Source organism: Girardinichthys multiradiatus, chromosome 19, assembly GCF_021462225.1.
Source record: "Girardinichthys multiradiatus isolate DD_20200921_A chromosome 19, DD_fGirMul_XY1, whole genome shotgun sequence".
In the NCBI taxonomy this organism is placed as follows: Eukaryota; Metazoa; Chordata; class Actinopteri; order Cyprinodontiformes; family Goodeidae; genus Girardinichthys; species Girardinichthys multiradiatus.
The window spans coordinates 7723395-7734804 of record NC_061811.1 but is presented as its reverse complement, the minus strand read 5'-3'; the positions used below and the strand labels follow the sequence as shown (position 1 = coordinate 7734804).

Below are 11410 nucleotides of genomic sequence, written 5' to 3'. Positions count from 1 at the left end.
TTTTTTTCTTAAAGTTTATAACAAAGTCTCAGTTTTACATTTCCAAAGACAACTGATCCTAGTTTATTTTCCCTCCTATTAGTTAGCTCCCGCCTGCTCCGGTTCATTTTTTATCCTGTACCGTCCCAATCATGTAATCTTTACTAACGCTGTCTCCCATCCCGCAGGATTCCCATGGGAATCCCGTGACCTGTGGGATTCCCGAAAAAATGTCAGCCTCTACTCTCGATGGAAACCGATGCAAGTCTGCTTGGAAACTAGGCGTTTCAGAATAAAATAAACGTGTTTCGCTCTACTTTACCATGCCACCAGTACATGTTTGCCATGTCTATTCTGGTTTTGCCCGTAATGTAATAGCACAGTCAAAAACACACAGTAATGCTTAATAAATGCCAGATAGTGAAAGTTGACGCGGAAAAGGCATCGGGGCATTCAGTCATTGCACTTTTTTGACAACTAATCTATTTATTTATTATTCTTAATTATGGCAGGATTGTTCCTCCATACTTTCTTTTGCCCAGCTAATTTTAAAGGTTAATATCAGTGCTGCTAATGGTGATTACTGAGACAAAATGAATATCTGCTAATCAAACAGGAGACTTTGAATGGAAAACAATGTGCTTCAACTGATCTTAAATTACCTCGGAAAAGATACTAAACCACTTAATTAAATTCAGCTAAACATACAATTATTAAACTGCATTTAGTTCAGCAATTTCTGAAAGCAAACAAACTGTGAAAACCCTTTAGTATTTTTTTTTATAATATAAATGGTAATAATAATAATTATATATATATATATATATATATATATTTATATATATATATGATTTTTACTCAATATTTCAGTATTGAGTTACTGAAAAAAAAGAACTTTACAATAATATTCAAACTTACCAGATATTGAAAATTCACACTTTATGCAGCGTCTATTTTTCTGAGTTCTATGCGCAGCAACTCTGCAGATAATGGGGACTAAGTGGGTGTTCTCCAATGAGGGCAAAGTATGATTACGTCAGCGCATTGCCATGGTGATTCTTGACCAATTGCTTCCTTGCTCTTACACGCTGGTACAAATGGAAATAAAAGCAAAAATGTATATACATGTATATATATATACATATATATATATGTATATATATATATATATATATATATACATGCCGGATATCATTTTCATTAATGGTTTTAACCAATACGAAACACAGTTTACCTAAAGTGCACCAAAGCATTGAAATGACTTTAGTTCTAGTTATAACTAAACAACCTTTTTGCTATTTGGTTTGAATCATAGGTAGATGTGAAACCCTTTAAACTTGTCATTCAGATCTTTTTCTTCTTCTTCTTGTTCTTCAGTATTATTATTATTATTATTATTATTATTATTATTATGATGTTAGAATGTAAATGTCAAATATATAAATAGCTAATAACAGTTTTGGCTGAATTCCAGCATAAGACACAGGTAAAATTTAAAATAAAAAAAAGATACAGATTTTACTTAAACATATAACTATACACAATAAAACCACAGAAACAGAATTTTGTTTTTATTTTTTCCTAGAGGTGTATATGAACTTTTTTACATTTGTCTCATTACAACCACAAACCCCAGCATATTATTCGCATTTGTAAATTAGCTCTAGCTCAGTTAGATTGAATGGAGAGCATTGGATGGATCTCTGCAGCTCCTCCACAGTTGTCATGGACCTCTTTGCTGCATCTCTGATTGATACTTTCCTTTCCCTAGCTTCTCAGTTTTGATAGACAGCTTTGTCTTTTAAACATTTAAGTTGTTCCATACTGTATCCGTTTTCAGATGATGGACTGAACTGTGAGATGTTCACAGTTTAGGATATTGTTTTATAATCTAACCCTGTTATAATTTTTTAAACCACACCTTTTTTCCAGACCAGTTTCCTGTGTTCCTTGGACTTCATGAAGCTGTTTATTCACTTCTTGAGTCTGAGACCTTACCAGAGCAGCAATGTCTTTACTGAGATTAAATTACAAACAGGGTAATCCTGGAATTTATTACCTCTGTCTGAGTTTTGTTTAAGGTTATTAGAGTAAAGAGGTTTAATATAAATACACGCCGGACTTTTAAGATTTTAATTTGTTAAAGTCTCGTACTCGTCGTCTTCCGCTTATCCAGGACCGGGTCGCGGGGGCAGCAGACTCAGCAGAGATGCCCAGACGTCCCTCTCTCCAGACACCTCCTCCAGCTCCTCCAGGGGGAGCCCAAGGCGTTCCCAGGTCAGCCGAGAGACGTAGTCCCTCCAGCGTGTCCTGGGCCGTCCCCTGGGCCTCCTCCCAGTGGGACGTGCCTGGAACACCTCCCAAGGAGGGCGTCCAGGAGGCAACCGGTATAGACGCCCGAGCCACCTCAACTGGCTCCTCTCGATGTGGAGAAGCAGCGGCTCTACTCCGAGCTCCTCCCGGATGGCCGAGCTCCTCACCCTATCTCTAAGGGAGTGCCCGGCCACCCTACGGAGGAAGCTCATTTCAGCCGCTTGTATCCGGGATCTCGTTCTTTCGGTCATGACCCAAAGTTCATGGCCATAGGTGAGGGTAGGAACGTAGACCGACCGGTAAATTGAGAGCTTTGCTTTTCGGCTCAGCTCTCTCTTCACCACAACGGACCGACACAGTGCCCCCATTACTGTGGCAGCCGCACCGATTCGCCTGTCGATCTCCTGCTCCATTCTTCCCTCACTCGTGAGCAAGACCCCGAGATACTTAAACTCCTCCACTTGAGGCAGGAACTCCCCTCCAACCTGAAGAGGACAAGCCACCCTTTTCCGGTCGAGTACCATGGCCTCGGACTTGGAGGAGCTGATCCTCATCTCAGCCGCTTCACACTCGGCTGCGAACCACCACAGCGCATGCTGTAGGTCTTGGCTAGAGTGGGCCAGCAGGACCACGTCATCTGCAAAAAGAAGAGACGAAATCCACTGGTCCCCAAACCAGACCCCCTCCGGCCCTTGGCTGCGTCTAGAAATCATGTCCATAAAAGTTATGAACAAGACCGGTGACAAAGGGCAGCCCTGCCGGAGTCCAACATGCACCGGGAACAGGTCCGACTTAGTGCCGGCAATGCGGACCAAACTCCTGCTCCGCTCGTACAGGGACCAGATGGCCCCTAATAAAGGGCCCCCGATTCCATACTCCTGGAGCACCCCCCACAGGGCATCACGAGGGACACAGTCGAATGCTTTCTCCAGGTCCACAAAACACATGTGAACCGGTTGGGCAAACTCCCATGAACCCTCAAGTACCCTGTAGAGGGTATAGAGCTGGTCCAGTGTTCCACGGCCGGGACGAAAACCACGCTGCTCCTTCTGAAGCCGAGGTTCGACTATCGGTCGGACTCTCCTCTCTAATACCCTGGCGTAGGCCTTACCAGGGAGGCTGAGGAGTGTGATCCCCCTGTAGTTGGAACACACCCTCCGGCTTCTTATGAAGGGGGACCACCACCCCAGTCTGCCAGTCCAGAGGCACTGTCCCCGACCGCCACACAATGTTGAAGAGGCGTGTCAACCATGACAGCCCTACAACATCCAGAGACTTGAGGTACTCAGGGCGGATCTCATCCACCCCCGAAGCCTTGCCACCGCGGAGCTTTTTAACCACCTCGATGACTTCAGCCTGGGTGATGAAAGAGTCCAACCCCGAGTCCCCAGCCTCTGTTTCCACCACGGAATGCGTGATGGCAGGATTGAGGAGATCCTCGAAGTACTCCTTCCACCACCCAATAATGTCCTCAGTCGAGGTCAGCAGTCTCCCGCCCCCACTATAAACAGTGTTGGTAAAACACTGCTTCCCCCTCCTGAGGCGCCGGACGGTTTGCCAGAATCGCTTCGAGGCCAACCGGTAGTCCTTCTCCATGGCCTCACCGAACTCCTCCCAGGCCCGCGTTTTTGCCTCTGCCACCGCCCGGGCCGCAGCACGCTTGGCCTCACGGTACCCGTCAGCCACCTCAGAAGTCCCACAAGCCAACCACAGCCGATAGGACTCCTTCTTCAGCTTAACAGCATCCCTTACTGCCGGTGTCCACCACCGGGTTCTGGGATTGCCGCCGCGACAGGCACCGCAGACCTTACGGCCGCAGCTACTAGCAGCAGCATCGACAATAGATGCGGAGAACATGGTCCACTCGGACTCTATGTCTTCAACATCCCCCGGGATCTGGTCGAAGCTCTCCCAGAGGTGGGAGTTGAATACATCCCTGGCCGAGGGCTCCGCCAGGCGTTCCCAGCAGACCCTCACTATGCGCTTGGGCCTGCCGAGTCTGTCCGGCTTTCTCCTCCTCCAGCGGATCCAACTCACCACCAGGTGATGATCAGTGGACAGCTCAGCCCCTCTCTTCACCCGAGTGTCCAAAACATGCGGCCGAAGGGCTGATGATACGACAACAAAGTCGATCATCGACCTCCTGCCTAGGGTGTCCTGGTGCCAAGTGCACTGATGGACACCCTTATGTTTGAACATGGTGTTCGTTATGGACAATCCGTGACTAGCACAGAAGTCCAATAACAAAACACCACTCGGATTCAGATCGGGGAGGCCATTCCTCCCGATCACGCCTCTCCAGGTGTCACTGTCGTTCCCCACGTGGGCATTGAAGTTCCCAGGCAGAATAATGGGGTCCCCGGGAGGGGCACTATCCAGCACCCCCGACAGGGACGCCAAGAAGGCCGGGTACTCTGCACTACCACTCGGCCCGTAGGCTGAAATGATAGTCAGAGAACTCTCCCCTTCCCGAAGGCGCAGGGATACGACCCTCTCATCCACTGGGGTAAACCCCAACACGAGACGGCTGAGCTGGGGGGCAACAAGCAAACCCACACCAGCCCGCCGCCTCTCCCCTCTCCCCGTGGGCCACTCCAGAGTAGAAGAGAGTTCAACCCCTCTCAAGGAGATGGGTTCCAGAGCCCACGCTCTGCGTGAAGGCGAGCCCGACTATTTCTAGTCGATATCTCTCGACCTCCTGCACCAGCTCAGGCTCCTTCCCCCCCAGCGCGGTGACATTCCACATCCCTAGAGCCAGCCCAAGCATCCGGGGATCGGGCCGCTGAGGTCTCCACCTTCGTCCGCCACCCAATCCTCTTTGCACCGGTCCTTTACGGTTCCCCCTGCAGGTGGTGGGCCCACTGGGGGATGGCCTCGCGTCTCTCGTTCGGGCTTGGCCCGGCCGGGTCCCGCGAGGAGCAACCCGGCCACCAGGCGCTCTCCGACGAGTCCCGACCCCAGGCCTGGCTCCAGGGTGGGACCCCGGCTCCGCCGTACCGGGCGACGTCACGTGCCTCGATATTTTAGTCCTCATGAGGGATTCTTGAACCACTCTTTGTCTGACCCATCACCTAGAGCCTGTTTGCCATGGGAGACCCTACCAGGGGCATTTAGGCCTCAGACAACATAGCCTCTAGGATCATTTGAGCACTCAAACCCCTCCACCACATTAAGGTGGTGGTTCAAGGAGGGGAATTTTGTTTTTTTTTACTTGTTAAAATATTGGATAATATTGGATCCATCTACAAGAAGGGACAGAGCAGACTGTACTTCTTGAGGAAGCTTAGGTCCTTTGGTGTTTGCAGCAAGATGCTGCATATCTTCTATAAGTCTGTTGTGGAGAGTGTGATTTCTTCTGCCATCATTTGCTGGGGAAGCAGCATCAGAGCCAGGGACTTAAAAAAGCTCAACAAGCTGATAAAAAGGCTGGTTCTGTTCTGGGGACTCCTCTGGAACCTCTGGAGATCATTGTGGAAAGATGGATTCTTCATAAAATGAAGAATGTTATGGAGAACCCTGAGCATCCTCTTCATGAGACTGTCCTACAACAACAGAGTGTCTTCAGTCAGAGGCTTCTTCAGATCTGCTGTAAGACGGAGCGCTACAGGAGATCCTTCCTGCCCACAGCCATCAGCATCTACAACGGCTCTTTGAGGAAACCTTCATAATGAGCTACAACAACATTTAATTTCCCTTTGGGATTAATAAAGTATTTTTGAAGTGAATTGAATTGGATAAAGGCCGTGGTGCCTCTCTGGCGCCCTCTTGTGACGTTCCTGTGCAACGCGACTACGTCCTGAACGAGCCCCTCTGACGTCCCTTCCCTCGCGCGGGATTACGCTAACTGCTGCTAACCAGTTGACATCCGAGAACAATCCCGAATATTAAAAACCTTTTCGGCGCCATCAGGGAAGCCGGAGCCTTTTATGGGTTCCTGAGTGTTCTCCTCATAGATGGATCATCTCTAACAGGAGCTGGGTCTCCATTGCTGCTCGATTAAGGAAGCTGTTGACACCAGTCCGCAGATTGGACATGTTTGTTAGCAGCCTCGGTGTCCGCTGCTAGACTTTAACTTTTTTTGTTTGTCTGTTGCTGTTGGTTTTTGCGGAAGTTTTCCTCTGGTATGCGCCTAAGCCCCCAGGCTCAGCCCACCCTGAGCCTTCAGGAGCCATGAAGCTGCAGTGTGATGTCGAGGTGGTGAATCGGATGCTCCCAACGTACGGGATGAGAAGTCGGGGGAAAGGGACGAGAGCGGTGCTGTCGATCGGGAAACACTTGGACAAGTCGAGTCAGCGCAGTACCATCTACATGATGATCTGCACAGCCAAAGACAGAACCGGGTCAAAGTATAAGGTCTGTGAGCCCAGCTGTTAGTGCTGGTTTCCTCTGATAGAGTACAGCGTGTTCTGACTGGATGGCTTCTGATTGTTTATGTGCCATAGTCCCCTAATTGTATATTTCAATCTATTTTATGCCCAAAACCACATCATAAGATTAAATATATAACTGTGTTAGGATCTCTTATAACGGCAGAGGTGCTTCTGCTTTACTTTAGCAACATATTTCCCATATTGTACAATAAAAACTAAATATTTATATATGATGTTTTATTTCTCACTGGCATGTTTCTAGTCTTTACGCTTACAGTAATAACCTTTTGTACCTCATACATATTCCGAACTCTAAATTTTAAAGGTTTTAATGTGATATTCTTTCTTTAAAGCTCCATAAAACCCGGAGCTGATGATTTAAATGGGCAAAAACACGTCTAACTTTATTTGTTGGCAGGAAGTACAACACTTGTCTGGTCTTGTTCAAGGAGTAATTCACGCTTGGTGTGATTATGATGCGTGGCTCAAATGTCTTTTCTTCTTTTCTTCTTTCTCTTTCAGCTGAGAGGCAACGTAGAGAAGTTCTTCACATGGTTTGTGGAGGAGGGCAAAGCAACGGTGAGGTTAAAGGAACCAGCGGTTGACGTCTGTCTGAGCAAGGTATGACATTGAGGAAGAAAGTGTTTATTGGGGCAATGTTTCTATTTTACCCCGGAGTAAGACTCTTTTTGCTGCTTATTAATTATTAGCCCGACACACAAATCCTCTGATTAAAACACTGCGAGGACAGAAACCCTGACACACTTTATTTTTGTTTAAAAGCTCTCCTCGGTGGTTTGTTTGTTTCAGCACTTCCATTTTTTGTTTTCAGTAATATTATAACACCTCCCAACCATTTCTGGTCTATAAACACGTCAGTCACTTCCAAGCAATGTTTTTGAGTTTAGTAAAAATCAGATTAATGTTAGGAACAGATGCTTTGATGTAATTTCTTAATTTTCTGTTAAATTCAGAACTGCTGCATCTTGCAAAGAACCTGGAGGACATTTTTTTCTCTTTTATGGATAATAGTTCTTAGAAAAAAAACCATAACCGACGGGCCAGGCCTCAAGGAAAAATGGAAATCTGTGTCAGCCAGAAAAACTCTACATATCCAAGGAAAACACACATTTTCAAACTCTCAGTAATGTCCAAACCACTGTGTAGTTTTCCCCTTCAGGCCACAGTTCCAAACTCACCAGATGATTTTTAGCAGGACTTCTTCGCTGAATTGCTTGACTCTGTAAAAAATGGTAAGAATCATCTCCTGCTGTACTTTCCCTCCTGTTCAAAGCTGTATTCCCAAAAGCATCAAGCGTTTCCTGTTCATTTTAAAAGAACTGTGTCAACATATTACTGTCTAGCAAAATCAGGCCACATATTTTAAGGAATTCGGTCAAACACAACCAACCGCACGAGGATACATACGGTCCTTTATGTGTCATTTGACCTATCTACGGACACACTTATAACTAGTTTCTGTTGTATTTTAAACGCAGGCCGATGCAAATAGCTTGAAGAACTTCCTCTCAGCAGCACGTCTGGCCGACCGAGGGAGTGACACGAGCAGCCTTCCTCTGTCCACGCTTACTCCTGTTCGTGCCAGAGATGTAGAGCAGCCAAAGAAGAAGCTCTCAGTCATGTCCAAGAAGGATTACCCTCTCACCTCCAACTTCCCTTATTCCCTGGAGCAGTTGCAGGTCTCCTACTGCAAACTCTCACGGGTGGACATGCGAATGCTGTCCCTCAAAGGTACATCTATAATTTGTTAATTGAAAATCATTTTGCTTTAAAGTGAAATGATGCATATGATGGTTTAGATATTTTCTTCTGATTAAAAGTCAGAAATGTGTGGCATGCATTTGTATTCAGCCCCTTGACTCTGATACTTCTTAATGAAATGTAGAGCAACCATTTGCCTTCAGAAACTCCACCAGTGTGTAACTTAATCACAGTATAAATCCAGCTCTTCTGTGGAGGCTTCAGAGGTTTGTTACAGAACCTTAGACTAAACTGTATCATGAAGACCGAGGAACACAGAAGACAAGTCAGGGAGAACGTTGTGTTGAACTTTAAAGCAGGGTTAGGTTTTTAAATCAATATTCCAAGCTTTGAGCATCTCAAAGAGCTCTGTTCCATCCATCATCTGAACATGGAAACAGTATGGTACAAATGGAAACCAGACTACGCCCAAACTCTCAGACCTGGCAAGGAGAGCGTTAAACAGAAAAGCAGCCAAGAGCCAATGGTAATCTGGAGGAGCTGCAGAGATGCACATTGCAGGTGGGAGATCATGTCCATATAAGTATTAGTCATGCACTCCAACAAAAATCTGACCTTTTCTGGCAGAGTGGCAACAAGAAAGCCTTTGTTGATGTAAAAAGCCTATAAAAAGTCCTGTTTGCAGTTTGCCTCAAGCCATGTAGGAGACATAGCAAATATATGGAAGAAAATACAGCACAATCCTGGAAGAAAACCTGTTAGAGGTAGCCAAAGACCTGAGACTGGGAAGGAGCTTGACATTCCAGCAGAACAATGACCCTAAACAGCCAGAGCTACAATGTAATGCCTCAGGTCAAAGCACATTCAACAGCCCAATCGAAATCTAGACTTAAATCCAAGTAAGAATCTGTAGTGTGACTTGACATTTGATTTTCACATATGCTGTCCCTCTGTTCTGACCGACGCTGAACTATGGGCAAATATTTCAGTCTGTAAATGTGCAAAGCTGGTAAAGAAACACCCTAAAATACTAGCAGCTGTGACAACAGCAAAGCACACCACACTTCTCAGATGTTTCTTTGTAAAAAAACAAATATGATTTTCTTCCACTAAACATTATACACTGCTTTGTGTTGCTCTGACATTAAGTCCAAATAAAAATAAATTGCTGTGGTGGAAAAGGTTTGAGAATACTGTGGAAGACACTACAGATAAAATAACAGCTGCAACGATGACGTTGGTAATTGTTCTCTTTGTAGCTCTACGCAGGCTGGATCTGAGCAACAATCACATAAAGAAACTTCCTGCCACCATCGGCGACCTCAGCTGCCTCTCTGAACTCATCCTTCACAACAACCATCTGGAGGCCTTCAGTGAAGCCCTGTGCTTGTCCACGCTGCAGCAGACCCTCCAGGTCCTGGACCTCAGCCAGAACCGGCTGCAGTCCCTGCCCACTCAGTTCTGTCAGCTCAGAGAACTGATGAACCTCAAGCTGGAAGACAATAAGCTTGTGGGGTTGCCTTTCCAAATTGGCAGGCTGTCGAAGTTGAGGTTCCTGTCCGCTGCACACAACGAGCTGACTGTTCTGCCAGCAGACTTCTTTAAGCTGAGTCTTGAAAACTTGGACCTGTTTGGAAATCCGTTTATCCAGCCCAATCCTTTGGACCACTCCATGCAACTTGCCTTCCCACTTCCACTACAGGAGATCGCCTCCAGAGCTGTAGTTAGTCTCAGGTTAGATTATTACTCATGATGTCACTTTGTTAGATCTTCCACCACTGTTGTTCCTAAGTTCTCTGATAAACTGGTTAACCTGTTCATTGATCCCCCTCCCAGAATCCCGTACGGACCTCACCTCATCCCCGCCCACTTGTGTGGAGACCTCGAAGCAGCAAAGACATGTGAGTGTGGGCGTGTCTGCATCAACTTCTTCGTTAAGACGGCAGTGAGCATGAACCTGCACCAAGTCTCTCACACGGTCGTGTTGGTGGATGACATGGGAGGCACGGATGTGCCGGTGCAGCAGCACTTCTGCTCCCTCTCCTGCTACTCTGCGTTTTTAGACAGCTGTCTTCAGCGAGGCCTGAGATGAGAAGCAACAGACCGCTTTGTCTTAAGCATCCAGAAACATGATGAAATTGCAGTGGAGGCTGCAATAGATCTTGTTACAGTGAATGTATGGAGGCAGCTGGGGTAGTTACAACCCAGGACCATCCTGATGATTGCTTTAGATGACAGTTGAAACTCAGTTCTGTTGTGTTTTTAACAGTGCTTCATTCGGTTGGTTTTACACCTACATTAATCTTAGGACCTGCTCTGTCTGAGTAGTGTTGACTATATAAAACAAAGCAATAATCCTGCACTGCTGCCAAATCTCAAACATCATCTTGCTTTTGTCCTGTATCTGAGACTCCAGGTTCCTCTACAGACCTACATCTATACGACAGGGGAATAAAGAAATAAGCACAGCGCCTCAGGGGTCCACGAGGCAGGGCTACAGGGAATCTGTTATTAGAGATGCACTGATCAGGCTTTTCTAGTTTTCACTGACTCGCTAATATTCTAAGGATTAAAACACATAAAAGAGGAAAGCAAATAGGCTGCAGGTTATCTGTTAATGGAAGGAACTTTGAATCCTGCAGAAAGCGGACCTACAAATGTGACCCCAGTGATGCATCAAAGCATCTGTCCCTAATCTTTAACTGATTTTTACTAAACTCAGAAAAGTGCCTCAAAGTACACGCTGCTGGTTTATGTGTTTAGAGACTAAATAGTGTGATTTCTTAGTTTTGATCCATTTAATAAATAGGAAAAGGATTCATATTTTTACGTATTTCACCTGCCGATCAAAGGAAGGTAATTTTATTATGCATGTAAAGTTCAAGAATTTTTATAAGTACATAAAGAATAAAAGTATTCATTGTTGTGTGTGTAGTACCTCATTCTTAAACATTTTCTGTGTGGGGATGGGGTTCATCTATTTGAATAAAACAAGTTAAAGGTTTGGTTTTGTAGGGAAAAAGAAG

General features: G+C 45.8%; 1 protein-coding gene across 1 annotated transcript; it reads left to right on the top strand.

Moving 5' to 3' along the window:
• The first annotated feature begins 6090 nt into the window (after positions 1-6090).
• lrr1 (leucine rich repeat protein 1) lies at positions 6091-11310 on the top strand. The gene is made up of 5 exons (XM_047392956.1): positions 6091-6645; positions 7185-7283; positions 8162-8414; positions 9644-10118; positions 10221-11310. The coding sequence occupies exons 1-5, from the start codon at positions 6463-6465 to the stop codon at positions 10474-10476; spliced, it is 1266 nt and encodes a 421-aa protein (XP_047248912.1). The 5' UTR covers positions 6091-6462; the 3' UTR covers positions 10477-11310.
• Positions 11311-11410: the final 100 nt, after the last annotated feature.

Bases quoted from the DNA above. Each gene is read 5' to 3' on its own strand.
- lrr1 (XM_047392956.1), top strand. From the start codon at position 6,463: ATGAAGCTGCAGTGTGATGTCGAGGTGGTGAATCGGATGCTCCCAACG. The intron at 6,646-7,184 runs GTCTGTGAGCCC...TTTCTCTTTCAG, and splicing joins GAACCGGGTCAAAGTATAAG to CTGAGAGGCAACGTAGAGAA. The intron at 7,284-8,161 runs GTATGACATTGA...TTTTAAACGCAG, and splicing joins TTGACGTCTGTCTGAGCAAG to GCCGATGCAAATAGCTTGAA.